Source organism: Nerophis ophidion, linkage group LG04, assembly GCF_033978795.1.
Source record: "Nerophis ophidion isolate RoL-2023_Sa linkage group LG04, RoL_Noph_v1.0, whole genome shotgun sequence".
NCBI classification, from domain to species: domain Eukaryota; kingdom Metazoa; phylum Chordata; class Actinopteri; order Syngnathiformes; family Syngnathidae; genus Nerophis; species Nerophis ophidion.
This window is the reverse complement of record NC_084614.1, coordinates 29,527,866-29,548,082: the sequence shown is the minus strand read 5'-3', so window position 1 is coordinate 29,548,082 and position 20,217 is coordinate 29,527,866. Positions and strand designations below refer to the sequence as shown.

The following is a 20,217-nucleotide window of genomic DNA, read 5'->3' as shown; positions in this document are numbered from 1 at the left end:
GGAACTGATTTTTTATTGGTTTTACTCTTCTGAAATTGTGATAATGTTCCCCTTTAAGACAGTCAACCATAATGGACCCATGTCTTTTCAGTCTAATGAAAATGATGAATTATGGAACGGTTTACTTTACAAGGCCTATGTATCGGCATACACACAGAATATAACATCTTGTCATCATGCATCATTTTCAGATAAAATAATGATATTGTAACAAACAGTTCAGGATGTCCCTCCAGTGTTGCCGTAAGGCTGTGACGTAAGAGGTCTATATAAAGGTGGGTTGTTGAAGAAGGTGAGGTATATGGAAAGAGGTGTAAAGAAGGGAGCAATAAAGAAGTAGTGGAGACTGGACCTGCTCTCATGACTCCCTTTTATTATTTTATTTTATCAGTACCCAAATTATGCGAACCCAGGACACTCGGCTACATTGGTGGCAGAGGTGGGATTTTAACTGCTGTGTTGAAAAAAAAAAGAAGAAGAAAGTTTTACACGGGACACCTGAGTTTCCAGTTAGCTGCTAAGCTTCCCGGCCATTTTGCGGACACGTGGTGTGGCGACCACGACCCTTTTCAAGTCTGGAGGCGCCGTTTGACGGACACTCACACGGCATGAAAGTCGAAAGTGGACTTTTGTTTTGACCGCTCCTTTCACTGACAGAGGGAGCCGACTGCGACTGCAACCAGGAGCTGGTGAGGATTTTCGTATCCTCCCGACTCGTCCCGTGGGAGACTGGGGGCAGTTTTTTTTAAGCAGGGACAATTAATGGACCGCTTCGGGGCCAACCTGTCGGCGAGTGCGCGTGCTCCAGGGGAGAGCTTGGAGGTGTTTGCTGCGGGCGTGGCCCGGCTGGTTGCGGAGGCGTTCCCGCGGTCTTGCTGCTGGCCCTTCACGCCGAGAGACAGCCGACGGTGGCGTGAGAAGTACAGAGCGTGTCGGACCCATCGGTGCCCTTAACGTCCCCGTGGGCGGGTCCCAGGTTTGTCGGCCCCCCGGAGGGTGGTCATGGACGTTCTGGATGTGGCCCGGAGGTTCCCATGGGGGCCGTGGGGAGTCCAGGGTGTTTCCCCTTCAATTAGACTCTGTATGTTTCTTGATAAAAAATAAGACGCGCACCACTGCCTATAACCCCAAGTCTGATGGCATGATGGAGCGTCCTAAACGAACTATCTCACCAACGGACTATCATGCAGGGGGTCACTGGGGCGACCTGCGCACAATCGGACTATCTCGCAGGGGGTGACTGGGGTAACCTCCTGCGCACCATCGGACCATCTTGCTGGGGGCGACCTCCTCCACATAATTGAACTATCTTACAAATGGGGCGATTGGAGTGACTTCCTTCGCATCTGGGAGTTTTTGCATGTTTTGAGGGGCCAGTGTGTTAGCCTATGCAATATGGTGTGAAAAAAAATATTGTTGATTTATGTGTGCATTAAAAATGTGAATTTGGATTTTTTTTCTTTTCTCTGTTCTATTTCCCCTTGTTTGTTACCTATTTTGTTTGTGATGAAACGGGGACGTTTCTGTATTGAGGGGGGGAGGTATGTAACAAACAGTTCAGGATATCCCTCCAGTGTTGCCGTAAGGCTGTGACGTAAGAGGTCTATATAAAGGTGGGTTGTTGAAGAAGGTGTGGTATATGGAAAGAGGTGTAAAGAAGGGAGCAATAAAGAAGTGGTGGAGACTGGACCTGCTCTCATGACTCCCTTTTATTATTTTATTTTATCAGTACCCAAATTGTGCGAACCCAGGACACTCGGCTACAATATTATTCAAAAATATTGTTTTTTAATCGTTCGCTAGCTAGCAAGGGAGACTTATGTTTTTTGGTTTGGAAAATTTCACTTTGAGCTTGTTGCAAACAGCCCCTGAGAAAATACACTAATATAGCCTTATCTACTCTAAACATTCAACAAACGAACAATATTTACTGAAAAGCGAATTAGTCGGAAGGTTAAAATCAGAACAGGTTTCCTTACTCATAGTACGGTCGATCGTCGTGATTTCCTTGACGTGCGCATGTGCAGTATGAATCGAAACGTTTAAGTAGACGGTCACTGTTAAAATTCTGACAGGAGCACTGTTATTATCATCTTTAAGGCATGTGTATGAACATCTGAAAAAAAAAAGTATTGTCAATCGCATAAATAATGTATCTCCCATGTGAGTGTAAAAAGCGCCCCTCAAGTCAGGGCTGTTAAACTCCGCCCACTTCTGCACTGACAGTTGAAGCGCAGCAGAACTTCACTTTCGGCAGCGATTTTAGTGTTTGCTTCACTGTCCTGTTCTCAGTTAAGCTTCTTTGGTGTCGATCAACTTGTGGAGGATTTTATTTTTTTTTTGATTTTTTTTTTTGCTCTCTTGGATATGAGCGAGCGTGCATATCCTGGGTACGGTGGACTGAACTATCCCTGCTCAGTTTGATGGAGAAACAGTTCTTGCATGCTCGCCATGGCTTATTACCCTTTCCAAGCTCAACGGGGAGCAGGTGCCTTGCCCTTGCCTGCCTTATTGGCAGCCGCACAGCCTTCCTTCCACCCCGCGCTATGTGTCCCGGATGCGGCGTCCCGCTCGGAGGCTGAGCGGCAGCCGGCGGGCTCCGAGGCGGGGCTGCACGTTGCCCTGAGCAGACAGCACCACCAGGGCACCCCGCTGGGCACCTTCAAGAATCTGCAGCTTGTGGACGGGCTGAGTGACGACCCCAAAGTTACTTTAGAATCCAAGGATTTATGGAACCAGTTTCACAAAATGGGGACGGAGATGGTTATTACTAAATCAGGAAGGTGAGTCAAGCTGTGCATTTTTTATCATTTAAAAAGAAATTGCACTGCATCTTACTGAGATCTGTTTTTAATTGTAATTGTCCCTTTAATTTACACTACTGGCTGCAGCTATAATAATAAACTTGAGGACTGGACCATTATGGCAAAACAAATAAATCACCATTATAATATTACCAGACATATCTGTTTTTTTGTTTTTTTAAAGATTCACATCAGAATTGCGATTCTTATTTATTTCGATTTTATATGAATTCCTATGTTTTAAAAATATAAATTTCCCCGGTTACTCTCTGCACGTATACCTCATTCGTCAGCTACCAAGAGGAGCTTTTGCAACCTGTGACCTGTTTTGAACAGGTTTTCCAAATAACATATCGCGATAATCAGTTTGAATCGAGAATTTTTGGTGAATCAAATTAAATCTTGAGTTGTTGCAAGATTCACATCCCTATTCATTTAATTTGCAAACACCAAAATTCAACTTTCACTCAAAATAACAGGAAATGTATTAGTAACCAGTTAACAACAATAAGTGGGGCGGCATGGCGTATCCATCCATCCATCCCTTTTCTACCGCTTATTCCCTTTCGGGGTCGCGCTGGCGCCTATCTCAGCTACAATCGGGCGGAAGGCAGGGTACACCCTGGACAAGTCGCCACCTCATCGCAGGGCCAACAGATAGACAGACAACATTCACACTCACATTCACACACTAGGGCCAATTTAGTGTGGCCAATCAACCTATCCCCAGGTGCATGTCTTTGGAAGTGGGAGGAAGCCGGAGTACCCGGAGGGAACCCACGCATTCACGGGGAGAACATGCAAACTCCACACAGAAAGATCCTGAGCCTGGATTTGAACCCAGGACTGCAGGAACTTCGTATTGTAAGGCAGACACACTAACCCCTCTTCCACCGTGAAGCCCATGGCATGGCGCAGTGGGTTTATTTTCCCCTGTGCTTTTAAAGCTAGTAACCAACGTTCCCTCTAAGGTATGCGCCTGCACTGTAAAAAAAATCCTATTTTTATGGTTAATTTACTCTAAATTTCTACTGTAATTTTTAAATTTTTTAAAATAGGTTATAAAACTGGAGAATTGAAGACATTATCTGTAAATGAACAAACCGCCTGTTATTTTAAGTAATATGCCAGTAAAGACAAACTATGTATATTTCTATTTTTTTTACAGAAAAATATCAAATTAATTATACATATCATTTTCTGTTTTCTCAAATTACTTTCAAATTCATGTAAAATTACAGTAATTAACTTTCATTAAATATTAACCATGTTAACCATAGTAGTAGTTTTATGTAATTTTAAGGTAAATCTTGTTTTTTTTAATATTTGTGTTTATTTTTACATTCATCTCGAAAAATATATGTAGCCTCTTATATAAAGGTTTATGCTCATACTAACAATTTAAAATTTTTCTCAGTAATATGACACACGGTGACTGCAAGACATACTTGATCAAGAGTCAACAGCCCTACATGTCACACTGACGGTGGCCGTACAAACAACTCTAACACTGTTACAAATATGCGCCACACTGTGGAGCCACATCAAACAAGAATGACAAACTCATTTCAGGAGAACATCTTCACCGTAACACAACATTAACACAACAGAAACAATACCCAGAATTCCATGTGTTACAATATACACCCCCACCACCAAACCCCGCCTACCTCAACCGACGCACGGAGGGGGGCGTTGATGTGTGTGTGTGTGGGGGGGGGGGGCGGGGTTAGGTGTTAGCGGGTGTGTAGCCCGGAAGAGTCAGCGCTGCATGGGATTGTGGGTATTTGTTATGTTGTGTTTATGTTGTGTTACAGTGAGGATGTTCTCCTGAAATGTTTTTATCATTCTTGTTTGAAGTGGGTTCACAGTGTGGCGCATATTTTTAACAGTGTCAAGTTGTTTGTACGGCCACCGTCAGTGTGACCTGTGTGGCTGTTAGTCAAATATGTCTTGCAGTCACTATCATATGTCTGTCAAAACCATACACATCACGTGCCCAAGTTGGCACGCTGGTGAGTCAGTGAATGAGCGATCGCAGAGTGCGATAAAGCCCTATCACGGTACGGCCGTGATATATTCCCCCGGGCAGACAATGGATCAATCCTATGAGAGGGTCACTGAAAATCTCGCGGTAAAATGGTAGGATCGGTAAGTATGTTGCTAGGGTGGGATAGCCATTCATGGAAGGTGGACCCACTTTGCACCAAGTTCCCGCATCCAGTTGCCCCCCCGGTAAGGTGAATGTGAGACACCTGATCCTAAAAATTCAGAAAAAATCTGTAAAACAATGGTATTTTTCTGTGGAACTGCCAGCATTGTCACTTCATTAAAGGTGGTTGATCGTAATAATTTGGAAAAACTCTGTAGAATAAAGGTATTTTTCTGCAGAACTGTTTGCATCGTCACTTTATTAAAGGTGGTTCATCTTAATAATTTAGTAAAAATCTGTAAAATTACGATATTTCTACGCAAAACGTTTCATTAAAATTTCTGTAAATATAATGTTTTTGATCATTATTTGGTTTCCAATGTTTTACTTTAATTTTATGGTTTTTGTTTGGCAGCCGTAGCTGCCGGTAAATTACCGTTTTTTTACAGAATTTTTTTTTACAGTGTGTGCAATTACACACTGCTCACGCGTCCTCTGCGCACGGCAAATCTAGACCGTGCTCAAAATCGGATAAAAAGATAAGCGCATAACAGTGTGCACGTCTGCCTTCGCTCACATGTGCGCCACTGAATGCTCAAGGAGTTTTGGCGTTTGCTCACACATATGAAAAATTGGAGGGAAAATTGCTTGTAACAAACAGCCCCTTTAACAGCATAGCTGATGTCTCAATGATTCCGTACTGAGTGGTGTCAATGTCTTAGCTTCAGTTGAGATTGCACGATATGTAGAGGAATACATATTTTAAACTCCCACTTTTCTTTTTTGTTCTTTGTGAGTCTTAACTTAATTGACGCTATTTGACGATGAGGGATTCGGAATAATGGCGCTGGGTCAAGTAAATGGGAGCGGCAACCATGCTGGGTTACCAAACTCTTGGTGGATGTGGTACTTTTTTTCACCAAAAGCCTCACTCACCGTTACACTGTTACCTGTGTTGGTGAGCCAAAGATAATTGTTTTGAAAAAGATTTGAAAATTGAAAAGATTTATTCTATTCTATTCTATTCTATTCAAGTTCAGGAATTTGAATACACGTTGCGCAGCCCCCACATTTTTTATTTATTTATAATGTATTTATAATCGTGAGAAGCAAAAATCTAAATGTTTTGATCTTCCATCCCTAAAACATTTAATTAATACTTTTGTGTAAGGCAGGGCTATTAAACTAGTGGGCCAGGGGCCAAATCCGGTCTGGAAGTGCCACGATACATCTTCCCAAGTTGAGTACAAAACATGAGAGACAAACTTTTTTCCAGCAAATTCCTAAAAAGACAAGCGTGCTCCTGCTGTATAGAGGAACTTAAACCACTGTAAACACATCAGCATATCGTTCCATTGACATTTTAAACTTGCTTGCAAACAGAACGCTGGCGCCCAAACGCGTGTTTTACATAACAGAGGCGTTCCTCAAAGCACTCCTTTAAGTCATCTCCTTTTTGGCAGTTTTTTCATAATGTGATTTATGTAACTTACTTCAGATGCAGTCAGTAATCTTTAGGTATACTAGTCGTGTTCCTCAAGGTTCCATTTTAGGTCCTCGCTTTTTCATCATTTGGGTTGTTCAACTGTTGGCCTGTGAGTTCAGTTCAAAAAACTTGTGAGGGGCTCACATTTTTGCATCAGATTCTTAAAAACACACTAGTGCTATCATAGAGATGATCTTTGACTAGAGTTTTTGCAGAAGGTCTTGGACAGCAGAGCGATTCTGTGACTCTAACAAAATAAATAGACCAAAATCAAATGACTATTGTAAGGGATTCTGGTTCTCCAGGATATACAAAATAAGACTAATAGTGAAAGGAGAAGTCCAGCCCCCAGTCCTTAGCTTTCTGGAAATATTTGCCCTAAAACACTTTAGTTCAATATCCCTGGTGTCAGGATTCAGCCCTAACAAACATAATGCATGCTCTGTGATTACTTTTCTTTTGCGATATTGTTTGAAATAAACTACTGCCATAACCATAATTCAGGGAAAAGCAGTTCCCAAAAGTAATGTGTTTATTTGACTCTGTTACAGGAGGATGTTCCCCGCTTTCAAAGTAAAGGTGGATGGCCTTGACAAAACATCTAAATATATCCTGCTGATGGACATCGTCTCTGTTGATGACTTCCGTTACAAGTTTCACAACTCCCGCTGGATAGTAGCTGGAAAAGCAGACCCGGAGATGCCAAAGCGCATGTACATTCATCCTGACAGTCCATCCAAGGGAGAGCAATGGATGAGCAAGCCCGTTGCATTCCATAAACTCAAACTCACCAACAATATATCGGATAAGCACGGATTTGTAAGTAGTCATTTCAGATCTGTCATTATCCCATAAAATACATATGACTGAAATCACCCTGTAAAATGTGATTGTGTCACAAGGCAAGTTCATTCTAATTCTCTCATCTTTGTTTCTTCAGACAATTTTGAATTCAATGCATAAATACCAGCCCAGGTTCCATATTGTGAGAGCCAACGACATCATGAAACTTCCATACAGCACCTTCCTGACTTACGTTTTCCCAGAGACTGAGTTTATTGCTGTCACTGCTTACCAAAACGAGAAGGTACCTCAACCAATCGTCCACACTAACACAGGTGCATTGTTTGCAAGCAGGGCTGCAGCGATTGCTTATTTTAGTATTCGAGTAAATTGAGTAATCTATCAATGAATTGGTTCAAATAATTGAATAAAATACAATATATAGCCTGATTGAGTCCTTCAGGAACAATAGTTAAAATAAACAAGGATTTTGCTTTCTTCTTGAGAATCACTATATTACTTATATGTAGAACATAAAACACTGTGTAGCCTAAAACCCTGTAATAAATTACATAACCAAAAGTGTATGTTTGCAACATTTACACAGATGCCTAGGGGGCACCAACTTTCAAATGTATTTTACATAGCATATTCCGCCCTATTATGGCTTCTAGAACGTGATGTCGGAACTACGTACGTATGTAACACGTGCAGTCACAGTAGCTTTGGGTGTTGTTAGTTAATGATAGCTATTTGGCTAGCTAGCGTTAGCTGTCATTGAATTTATATTTTATCGTAACAACAATATGACTGCAAATAGTTCTTTTCTCTTCTTGGACTGTTTTTTGTTTTGGGGCGGTATAGTTCAGTTGGGAGAATGGCCGTGCCAAGTTCAATTCCTGCTTCCGCCATCCTAGTCCCTGCCGTTGTGTCCTTGGGAAAGACACTTTACCCGCCTGTTCCCAGTATCACCTACACTGGTTTAAAAGTATCTTAGATATTGGGTTTCACTATGTAAAAGCGCTTTGAGTCACTAGAGAAACGTGCTGTATAAATATGATTCACTACACTTTTGTTTTTTGCACGTGGTCCCTCTACGTAGGTGTTGGCGAGACAGGGTGAGTGACAGACGTGAACACCATTTATTTTTGTTTTGGCCGGAATTTTATTTTTATTAACTAAACTTAGTATTGCTAAACATATCGACAGTTTTAAAACCGATCTGTTGTGTTAAACCACTAATGGTAACTAACATAAGCTAGCCAATGGTGTTCTTGTTGTATCTTTTGGTTTGAAAAATGTAACTTTGAGCAAGTTGCAAACAGCCCATTTAATATATATACATTTAAAAAGGTATTTATTTAAGGAGTGGTGTTTGATTTTGGGACAAACAACTCGTTACGATCAACATCCAAACTGTAGATGCTAACACGTCCTCACAGGTAATAATAATAATAATAATAATGGATTAGATTTATATCGCGCTTTTCTATGGTTAGATACTCAAAGCGCTCACAGAAAAGTGGGAACCCATCATTCATTCACACCTGGTGGTGGTAAGCTACATCTGTAGACACAGCTGCCCTGGGGTAGACTGACGGACCACCACCAATCATTCATTCATCATTCATTCACCAGTGTGAGCGGCACCGGGGACAAGGGTGAAGTGTCCTGCCCAAGGACACAATGGCAGCGATTTGGATGTCAATAGGTGGGAAGCTAACCTGCAACCCTCAGGTTTCTGGCACGGCCGCTCTACCCACTACGCCAAGCCGCCCCCTATTTGACTAACACATTCGTTATGCAAGTCAAACATATAAGATGTAAGCTATCAAAATGGACATTTTTATTATTTCAGATTTGTTTTACTTCTCTTAAATATGTAAGATGCTTTCTGGTAACGTACTGCATCATTGTTAGATGATTGTTAAATGTCAGCACTAAACATTTCACCAAATTATCTGTCTTTTTTCACTTATAAATAATCAAAAAACCTGTGTTAGCTTTTCTAGTCTTCTTTGGGCCCTTTGTTCTCTTTCCCCCTTTTCTTGGAGCCTTCTCTTTCAGCACTCAGCTTTCCCCTCTAAACAGGCCATAGCATCCGCAGTGGGACCCGCATCACCGCTCTCATGTGTGCTCAAGTCTTGCAAAAACAAACTGCTTTTTTTAAGGTCCCAGGTACTTCATGCACTATGGATTTTATACATTTGTATTCATCAAACTCATTAATCGAATCATCAAAGCAACAAAATAAAAACTTTTTCGAGTTAATCGATGGATCGTTGCAGCCCTATTTGCATAAGTGCAAGGTCAAATATGCCGTTAAAAAATATATTTTTGTAAATTTTATAACTAAGACCTCTACATTCTGGATTGAGCACCGTGGTTTGATAGGGGATATTTCAAACGGGTACCTAATAAATTATCATGTTTCTACAAGATCACACAGCTAAAAATTGACAACAACCCTTTTGCCAAAGGATTCAGGGACACAGGCAATGGAAGACGAGAAAAAAGGTTTGTTTACTTGCTCTAGTGCAGAAGTCTCAGCTTCCCTCATAGACCCTAAACTCAATCCACTTTCTGCAGGAACAATCCTCTAAACATATCCCCACTGCATGAGAACAAAGCAGACTGTGCTGATTCGGACGACTCTTGGGACCAGCCCAGTACCAGCGACACGTTTTATTCTCCACAGCAATCTTGGGCTGTGACATCCATGCCAAACTGTCAAGGTGACACAACTCCTGTTTTTTTTTGTTTGCTTGTTGACATTTTTACACATATGAACACAAATGAACTTTTAATCAGGATTAATTTGTGTGTTTTTTCATGTCTAGAGGGTTCATGTTAAAAAAAACATATTTCTAAGGTCATAGACAGTTTTTTTTTTTATGAAACTATTTAATTTTGTGGAATTTCATTTATCGCGGTCATGTCCTGAACCGATCAACAGCAAGGGACGACTGTAATTTGAAAACGTTACTGATAGTTTTTTTTAATGTTTTGTTATCTTTGATGGAATTCTTGCCTTTTAGTGTACATGTGTCATACTCATTGGGGAGTGAAGCGCAGGCATTGCGTGCAGTGTGAGTCTGGCAGGGTGTCAACAAGCGTGTTTGCAGTAACATGAATTATTTAGTCAGTGGGGCCAGCAATAAAAAAAACAACACAATGAGCCAAGTTGTTCAACATAGATCACAACCACAAGTTGTTGTGTGATTCATTTTGAAAGCCCCCAATCAGTTTGTTTTAATAAGTCAACCAACATAGCCACATTGCATTTATTCACGCTACTATTTTTTTTTCTTTCAAATGTTCTTTGGAGCTGCATACAACTAATGCAGATATGTGGTGTAACTGTTTTCACGCCCAATCACATGTTACCAACAGATGATAACACAGGAAGCGATTCAGATATCGATCTGCAAGGTGAGGATATCGGTGGCTCTTGGGTCGAATCCTCGTCTCGGCTGAGTATGAAGAGTGACGTGAAGGATCCGCCAACGTCTGCTGAGAATTTATTGGCGGAGCTAAATCCTTCACAAGGCTACAGGAGTACAATCAAAGATGGCCTGAAACAACTGCCTCTTTTGTCAATGGAAACACAAAGCTCATCATCACAGAGTACAGGACAGCTACAGACTGAGGTGCTTTCAAACAGCCATCTTGGGGCACCTTTGCTGTTTCACCCAGGTCAGTTGTCTCTGAAGACAGGGGCTTTTCATCCTTTGGGACATCTGTTTTCCTCGTTCTCAGGATTAAATGAGCCAGAACACAGAGGGCTATTTCAAAGCCTCGCATCTCCATCGCCACTCATGTTTCACCTAGCTCAGGTATGTCAACTGAAACACCTCAATATATTTGGAAGTGTATAATTGTTTTCTCAATAACAATAACAATCTAATGAGATCAAATAAAAATACTGAATTAAAATTTTCGAAGACAATAATACACCCAAAAAATGATTAATTTTATTTCTGTGTGTTGGTTGCTTAGTTTGTAACATAACTCAAAAAGTTATGAGCAAATTTTAATGAAAGTTTTAGGAAATATCACAAGTGTTTGCAAAATAGATTTTAATGTCAATGAGTTTTAACCTGGTTAAATAAAGTAAAAAAAGAATGAAAGTGATCGATTTCTGGAGTGATCTAGATCATTTCCATTAGGGGTGTCCCGATACAATTTTTTTACTTCTGATACGATGCCAAAATTTAAACCTTTGAGTATTTGCCGATATTGATAATAATCCGAGACAATATAAGCACAAACCATAGTATATATTATATTATGTTGTTGCGTGCAAAGTTTGAAAAGGTTTTGCCAAATGAAATTACTCAAACAAAGAACAATGTTAGGTATGAAAATACTTACCTATTTGATACATTTGGAATGGACATATGTTGTCTTTAAATTGAAGTGGAATGGCAATTTGTATTTTGGCAAAAACTAGTCGCCACAATAGTTCATTAAGATCATGACATAGTAATTTAAGTGATCTAGACACGTTGGTTCCTGGATACTTTCTAATACGCTTCTGTCTTGGAGACTTTGTATCAGTAAGTAATATTATTTAATAGTTGTTTATAGGGATATACCGGTATTGCAGGTACCGCAGATTTAAGGTTTCAAAGTCTTCACAATAATGCCGTGACGTGTGACGTTATCAAACAAAAACTGGGTGTGTCCATTTTTTCTGGCGCTTTAGTGTTGGCTGGGTAGGTAAATAAAATACATCTCCTAGAATCCTCTGGGCAGCGCGGAGCAGTCAAGGTGGGGTCATGGAACGCTGTAAGCAGGAAGTGAAGTGTGTTCATGGCAGATGAGAGGAATTTCCTGAAAAAAAAACAACATCTAAATCGATCCACAACTGTTTGAGTTATGTTGCTAACAAACAGACAAACCATGGCGAAAACTTAATATTTTTGGTGGACGTAATAAAGTCTGCATTCGTTTGTCTCGAGCCGGTTATGTAGCACCGAACGGAAGGAAATTACAAAAGAAAAAAACTGTACACAGCGGGAATTACTGGCAAACTGAAAAGTGTCTTGATGAATTCTGAATTCATCCATCCACTTTACCACTAGATATGTGGTTATGTTGACATCATCGGCTGGTGAGCTGCTTCTTCGCCTCGGTGCTCATGAAAGTTTATTCTAGATCATAAATCATGCTTCTCACCTGGATAGTAGAAGGACGTGGACATACTCCGACAAGTTGGTACACTTTGACAGCCAATTTAGACCCGCTAATAGCGAGAAAGACATGAAAAAACGCTTGGTTCCACCCACCTTTGCTCGCAAAGATTATGAGTCATTCGTCCTCTAATTGGGAACATAACAAGATTCTATTAATCTGCATCCCAGTGACAGCAGACATTGTAAAGTAAGTGACATTTTATTATGTTTGTTGGCTCTCATGAAGTCTGAAGTGAGTAAAAATCAGTAATGTTGAAGAAAAAAGCAAAATTCATGATACGTTTTGGAAATAATGTTTTGCATGTGCTTAAAATGACCAAAATATCTAAATATTACCTGTTATTATAAATGTACGCTTTATCCATCCATCCATCCATTTTGTACCGCTTACTCCCTTTGGGGTCGCGGCCCCGCTGGTGCCTATCTCAGCTACAATCAGGCCGGAGGTGGTGTACACCCTGGACAAGTCAACATTTACACTCACATTCACACACTAGGGCCAATTTAGTGTTGCCAATCAACTTATCCCTGGGTACATGTCTTTGGAGGTGGGAGGAAGCCAGAGTACCCGGAGGAAACCCACGCAGTCACGGGGAGAACTCCACACAGAAAGATCTCGAGCCCGGGATTGAACCCAGGACTACTCAGGACCTTCGTATTGTGAGGCAGACGCACTAACATCTCCGCCACCGTGCTGCCCTGTGCTTTGTGCTTTATAATATGTGTACCTATAGCATGTATATAAAACCTTAATGGCCGTGTTTGGATGTTTTTAAGGGCTTTATAGGAAGAATAGAGCGACTCTGGTAGGCTGAATTTTAAGCAGATTTTTGATTGCAGTTTTTTGTCATTTAGAATGCAGAAAAACACTAAAACATATGTATTCTTGTCTGACAAAAATATTGCGAATGATAGGAAAAAAATCTAAAAAAAAAAAAGTGCAGTTTACCGTTTAAAGGGGAGCTTAAGTTTTTTGGAATGTTGCCTATAGTTCACAACCATTATGAAAGACATGACGACGGATTATTTTTTTTAATTTCTTTTTAATGCATTGTATATTTTAAATAAATGCGATCAAACGTTCACTTACATTGGAGCCTATGGGAGCCACTCAATTCTGGCTATAGAGCCTTTAAAAAAACATATAATAATAATAATAATGGATTAGATTTATATCACGCTTTTCTATTGTTACATACTCAAAGCGCTCACAGAGAAGTGGGAACCCATCATGCATTCACACCTGGTGGTGGTAAGCTACATCAGTAGCCACAGCTGCCCTGGGGTGGCTGCCAGTTTGCGCCTACAGCCCCTCCGACCACCACCAATCATACATTCATCATTCATTCACCGGTGTGAGTGGCACCGGGGGCAAAGGGTGAAGTGTCCTGCCCAAGGACACAACGGCAGCGACTTTGATGTCCATAGGTGGGAAGCGAACCTGCAACCCTCAGGTTTCTGGCACGGCCGCTCTACCCACTACGCCATGCCGCCCCTAACACCTCCATTGAGGTTTATATATATATATATATATATATATATATATATATATATATATATATATATATATATATATATATATATATATATATATATATATATATATGTATACATAATGTACTGTAAGTATATATGGAATGTAGTAACAAGCACATTTATAATAACACTTAATATTTATGTATTATGATCATTTTATGCATTAATTTAAAAAACTCATCACGTTTGCTATTTTTTTCTTCAACACTGATTTCTGCTCACTGCAGGCTTCATTAGAGCCAACAAAAGTCTCTTACCGTGCAAAGTCTGCTGTAATTAGGATGCAGACTGCAAGGATGTTCATATTTTCTCACTTAAATGAAGAACGTCTCCTAATCCTTGCCAAGAAAGGGTGTGGGGAGTAGGGGGAACAAGCACTTTTCGTGTCGTTCTCACCAGTTCCAGGTCCTAAATGGCAATCAAAATGTCCCAACATGTCAGATTATATCTTCAGTCATCTACTTTCCAGGTGATAGGCAGGATTTATGATCTACAATAAACTTCCATGGAGCAGGGAAGCAAGGAAGCAGCATGATGTAAACATAGGGAAACACTGAAGGGATTACGTCCACCCATCCATCCATTTTTACCACTTATTCCCTTCGGAGTCGCGGGGTGTTCTGGAGCCTATCTCAGTTACAATCGGGCGGAAGGCGGGGGACAACCTGGACAGGTCACCACCTCATCACAGGGCCAACACAGATAGAATTAGGGATTGGTTAATATTCAAGTCACAAAATGTAACTGGAGTATTGTTGGCGGTTTTTGAATGGTTATTTATCTGATTTTATGGCAGGAATAGTGGAGCTCCCATTTGCTCTGCTGTAAGCAGACTTTTATTTACGTTTATTTATTATTTAGAATTCATCAAGAAAAAAAATACATCTGTTGTCATGTCTTTTATTATGATTGTGAACGAAAGGCAAACTTTAAAAAAGGGCAGTTCCCGTTTATTACTGTGATTTTGATATCGCTACATTCCTACTTGTTTATATTGACAATTGTCATGTTTTGGACTGTTATTGTTCTATTAAAGATACCTATTATGTATAGCTAGCTTGGGAGCTGTTGTGTGCGAAGCTGTTGTGTAGCTGCCAACTCCTTGTAGCCTGTAGTCTACCACGTTTACCTGTTTTAAATGACTTCAGTAAAATACGAGGAAAGGCCAACGTTGTGTGCATTTTGAAGGACGTTTAGATATTAACTGGCTGTCCCGCTTTGTACTTGTAAATGTGCTGTTTTTTTCTGATATTGAACCAATATCAGTACATAAAACATCTGATACCTTACTTTACATTTACAGTATGTTACGAGGCTTAACTTCTCTGTGTTTATGCAGGTGGCTCCCCCTCCACCCACAGAGAAAAAAAGAGTAGATGACTGACAGGAGGGTTCACGCTGTTTATTTAATTCTGTTATCGAACAAACCCGCTCTGCGGCTGAAACCAATGCAAGGAGTGAACCCTTTTGCAGCTTGTTTAGAAGCGATCGACCGATGGACAAAACAAACACACGCAGACAGCAATTTTATTTATTCTTTGATTTGCGGAAGTTTATTTGTCGTTCGTTGATGAGTTAGCAACATAGCTCAAAAAATTATGGGCGGATTTTTATGAAAGTTTGAGAAATATGATGAAGAACAAGTGATTAAATTTTGGGGGTGACTTGGGTCACCGTCAAGATTTTTTAATAATTTTATGTACAATCGGGACATAGCACCTGGCGGAGGTCTGCGCGCTCCCATTGTTATAGACTTTAAATGTGTTTCTAGAATCTGACCAGAAGTCCATGAGTGTATTATGGTTCAAGGCCCTTACCAACGACAGTGGTACCTCCCTTTTCATACGCACCATTTTTTGTAGGATTTGGTTTTCCACAAAGAGTTTGCCCCAATTTTTGTATACAGTGTTGTCAGTAAAAGTATGGCCAAACATAGCAAACTAACTACATTGTACTCGTATCATTAGGCAGAGTTGAGTGCCCAGAAAAAAAATTCTATGCGTTATTAATGTCGTCTTGTGTTGGTAATACAATGTGTGATTGCAATTGTGTCCCTAATGTATCTTTATTGATCATCTCAAATAATTGACAACTACACTTTATATATCCAAATAATTTATCCATCCACATTGTTTATTATTAAAATTTTAAGATGCCGTTTCCATCTTATCTAATAGACTCTGGGTGACATATTGGTGGTCACATTGTCGTAACTAAGTAAGCTTGCATTTCATGTTAATTTTAAAATGCTCCATTTTTGAATCCACCCAAATACTTTGAATGCACATACTTTCTTATAGTTGTAATATGATTTTACGACTCAAAGTCGTAAAACACGAGTAGCATGGCAGGAAGTTGTTTTGTTTGCGCAAGTTTGTTACAACTTTTGTGAATTTGCAATCGGATCAGGCAGCTCAGTAAATCGGGAAGTGACAGTTACACTACAAGTCTCTCTGTGTTATTATTGAGTATGCCTGCAAAATAAGCCTCCATGGGGCCAAAGAAAGTTGCAAGTGCCAACACTTGGATTAAAAGCTGACAAACCACAAGTGAATTTAAGAAAGCGCTGTTCGCAAACTACAAAGATAGTGTCTGTCTGGCTTTTTCCTTCCCTCTTCCCTCTGCGCTCTATGTTGTGTTCGCCAAACAAGATTTTCTATACAGATAAAATTGATTTCGCTCATTTGTTCGTTTATTTTCTGCAAGTAAAAGTCAAAATATTTTTAATGTAATGTTACTATGATTGCTTTTCTCGATTAGATTACATGGATTATTTGCTTTTGTGTTTGTATAGTTTGGTCTTTGTCGAACGTTTTAGAACGGTTTTGCAACAAAAACTATATAAAATTATGGGCCTTATATACTAAAGGTTTGTGTGTATTAGAATACTTGGAAACTTGATAGCGCTTGCAAAGCTGATCTACTAAGCTTGTGCGCAAGTGATCAAACTAAAGAGTGCCATCTATTTAGCTTGTCTGTCTTCATGTATATGCAGGATACTGTATATCTTGATTACCAGAATGCCTACAATTATCATAGGAGGAGATGCAAGTATAATTATTTAGCTCTGCAATGTAAATTATTAAGGGTGAAACGGTTTTGCAATCACTTTATTGCTGTTAAGTACGTTTCAAATGTGGTGCAAACTGGCGCAGTTACGCACAAAAGGCTGTGAGAAAGGAGGCGATTGCTTTCCAAAGACAGACGATGGACATAGAATCATCCGTCTTACGTGTGTGTCTCAACATATTTGGACTGTCCTATATATAAGATATAATAGTCATATTGTCTTTTCACAAATATCATTTTGTAATTGTATTGCTGCTGGATGACTTAAGGGGCTAATTAAAAAAAAGAAAAGGATTTGTTTCGTTGTCTGTTGGCGAGTTGTTTTGGTGTTTGTTTGTTTTTCCGTTTGGACATATATTATTATTGTCTCTGCGTGGTGCAGATGGTAGAGCAGTTGTGCCAACACCTTGAGGGTTACAGGTTTAATTCCAGCTTCTGTCATTGTAGTCATTTGGTTTTTGGGCAAGACACTCCACCCTTCCTATTGATGGGCCGTGGTTAGCACCTTCCGCCATCAGTGTGTAAATGTGATGTTTAATATAAAGCACTTTGGGTATCATTCCAGATATGGTAAAGCGCTATATAAATACAGACCATTTACATGAAAAAACTTCTTGCAACATTCATGTTACTGCATTCTTGCATGTATTGCTGGATTATACCAGGAGCACCGTCACCACATGAGCGCCTCCCAGAGCATACCTTGGCGTGCTAAAAAAAATGGTCTCGACTGCACTTCTACAGTATATATTGCTCAGAAAAGGGTGTGGTGCTGCATTTCCCTTGACAAAACGTAACAGCACAGCCCGAAGAAGCATATAATGTCATGAAAGTGGAGGGAAATGAGTGTCTCCACAGTCTTAGCCTGTATAGTACACGTAAATGCCTCATTTGAATAGAGCGGTCTGCACCAGTTTTGCACCAGTTATAAATTGTACATGCAGTCTTAGTAGATCGCTTGCAACAAGCCCACCAATATACATGCATTTTTTACAATACTTTGCACGTGTTATTTAGTGCATGTTTTATGGTTAGGGTTAGAGTTTGAGTTTATTTCAACAATGCATACAATTAAAACATGATGAATCACAATTTTGAGTTTCGCTTTTCAACAGGTTCGAAAAGGAGTATGAAGAACCAGAGCCTATTTAATACTACACTTTTGTTCACTTCCTGTTCTCAATTTATTCACAATGTAATCAATGAAAAATAACATTCAAATAAATAAATAAATACATAATCAATAGTGAAGTAAGTTGTATTTCATTTTGTGTGATGAATAAGGTTGTCATAAGTTCAAAATGTTTATCATGGTTCTTGGTCTTGGTTTTTAGTAAACACTTGGAGTTTGAACAGTTTCTTAAACTGGATCATATTAGTACATTGTTTGATTTCTACACTTATTTCCATTCCATAATTTAATTCTCCATACTGATATACTAAAGATTTGTATTGCTGTACGTGCATACAAAGGCTTTAAGTTACATTATTTCTCCTCTTTTGTTGAGAAGAATTGTTGTACATTCTTGGGTAACAGGTTATAATTTGCTTAGTGCATAATTTTAGCTGTTTGCAAATTCACTAGATCGTGCAATTTCAATATTTTTGATTCAATAAACAAAGGGTTGGAATGTTCTCTATAGCCAACATTATGTATTGTTCTATGTAATCTTTTTTGTAACACAGTTAATGACTAAAGCGTACTTGTGTAGTTATTTACGCATATTTCTACACAATAACTCAGGTATGGTAACACTAGCGAGCAGTAGAGAATATGAAGTGATTTTTGGTCCAATTTGTATTTAGTTTTATTCATTATTGACGTATATCTTGCTACTGTATGTTGTGTATTTTTATATGAGATTTCCAGATCATTTTATCATCAATTGAATTTGGATCTTAGTTGATCAGGCCCTTAGGAGATCCAAAGTGATTAATGTAGTCACGGTCGTTTGTGAATATGTAGATGTATGGTCATTGATGAGCTCAATAAACTAATATGTTTTGTATTCATTCGAACAGGGAATTTCACTCCCACCCTTTGGAGGGTTGCTGTCATACCCATGGAGCTACATGGCATCATCACCAGCTGCAATGACCGCAGCACTCCCAACTGGTTCCACAACCTCATCGTTTTTAAGAAACCGCTCTTTTCACAACACCCTACCGTGGTTGCGGTTCAGCCCTTATCAGATACCAGCCGCTGCTGGATCGAGTCAAAAACCCCCGCCAGCGAGTTCTAACTCGACTAAATCTGGACAGTCCAAACCGTACAGCGGAGAGTCCAGTCCAGTGTCAGACAGTCACAACCATAACAAGGCTGGAAACCAGCAGACTGCTCCACTTGATATCAAAGCTTCCGCTGAGGAACTCCAAAGCTGTACTTGATCAATTAATTTCACCACTGCTATAAACATTTATTAATGTTCATCCGTATGTGTTGCATATTCCACTGACAACCACCACATACTGGATATTATGTCAGAAGGTCAGTTCAACGTAAAAAGCACTGTGCATAACAAACACTCCAGTCTATTCATAATTACATTTACTTGTGTTTCATTGACACGCCTGCTGCCTTGACTTTAAAGCATTTGTAGGATTTTTTTGTCCACACAGAAAAGCATATTTGAGGTTAAAGTCAAGGTATCTGAGGTAAAAGGTTAATTCAGTCCATCTTCCTTTTTACAACTCACATACTGGTATGTACAATAGCAGCCTCCTTCAGGTTTATTTACTATTGTATTGATCCATATAAGTATTTTTTTCCCTCAAGTCTTAAAACCATGGGTCGTCTTATATTTGGGGGTCTAGAGAAGTGTACAGTAGTACCACAATTTAAGAGCTTAATTAGTTTTTTTGACAGGGCTCTTAACTCAAAACACTTGTATCCAAAATCTACCTATTTTATTAACATTTTTTGGAATTATTTTCCTCGGTGCTTGACCCCCCCCCCCCCCCCCCCCCAAAAAAAGCTCAATTGTAGCATGTAAAATGCCTTTTAAAAAGGAAAACAAACTTTTAGATTAGCAATATTGTACAAAACAATACAACATAATGGACTAATAACAACTACAGTAATTTTATAAAGTAGTGTAATAATAATATACAGCATTGACTTTTATGTTATCACCTTCCAGTCAAACAAACAATCAGCAGGTTTCAATAGTTTATTGCATAAATGTCTGC

General features: G+C 39.6%; 1 protein-coding gene across 3 annotated transcripts; it reads left to right on the top strand.

The window, feature by feature from the left end:
- Window positions 1-212: 212 nt before the first annotated feature.
- Window positions 213-19,984, top strand: LOC133551268 (T-box transcription factor TBX3-like). Of its 3 annotated transcripts, XM_061897812.1 has the most exons (8): window positions 213-2,783; window positions 6,994-7,261; window positions 7,383-7,529; window positions 9,666-9,742; window positions 9,815-9,960; window positions 10,619-10,921; window positions 10,985-11,061; window positions 19,051-19,984. In XM_061897812.1, exons 1-8 carry the CDS (start codon window positions 2,443-2,445, stop codon window positions 19,414-19,416), a joined length of 1,725 nt encoding a protein of 574 aa, XP_061753796.1. In that variant the 5' UTR covers window positions 213-2,442; the 3' UTR covers window positions 19,417-19,984. The 3 variants fall into 3 exon arrangements, with proteins under 3 accessions (XP_061753796.1, XP_061753795.1, XP_061753797.1); XM_061897811.1 differs by having other exon boundaries at window positions 10,619-11,061; XM_061897813.1 differs by lacking the exon at window positions 10,985-11,061 and having other exon boundaries at window positions 19,051-19,424.
- The last annotated feature ends 233 nt before the right edge of the window (window positions 19,985-20,217 follow it).

What these genes read in the sequence shown, in the direction of transcription:
- LOC133551268 (XM_061897811.1), top strand. Translation starts at nt 2,443, where the DNA reads ATGCTCGCCATGGCTTATTACCCTTTCCAAGCTCAACGGGGAGCAGGT. An exon ending in CTGCTTACCAAAACGAGAAG is followed by an intron (nt 7,530 to 9,665) that starts GTACCTCAACCA and finishes TGTTTCTACAAG; the next exon opens with ATCACACAGCTAAAAATTGA. An exon ending in ATCCATGCCAAACTGTCAAG is followed by an intron (nt 9,961 to 10,618) that starts GTGACACAACTC and finishes TGTTACCAACAG; the next exon opens with ATGATAACACAGGAAGCGAT.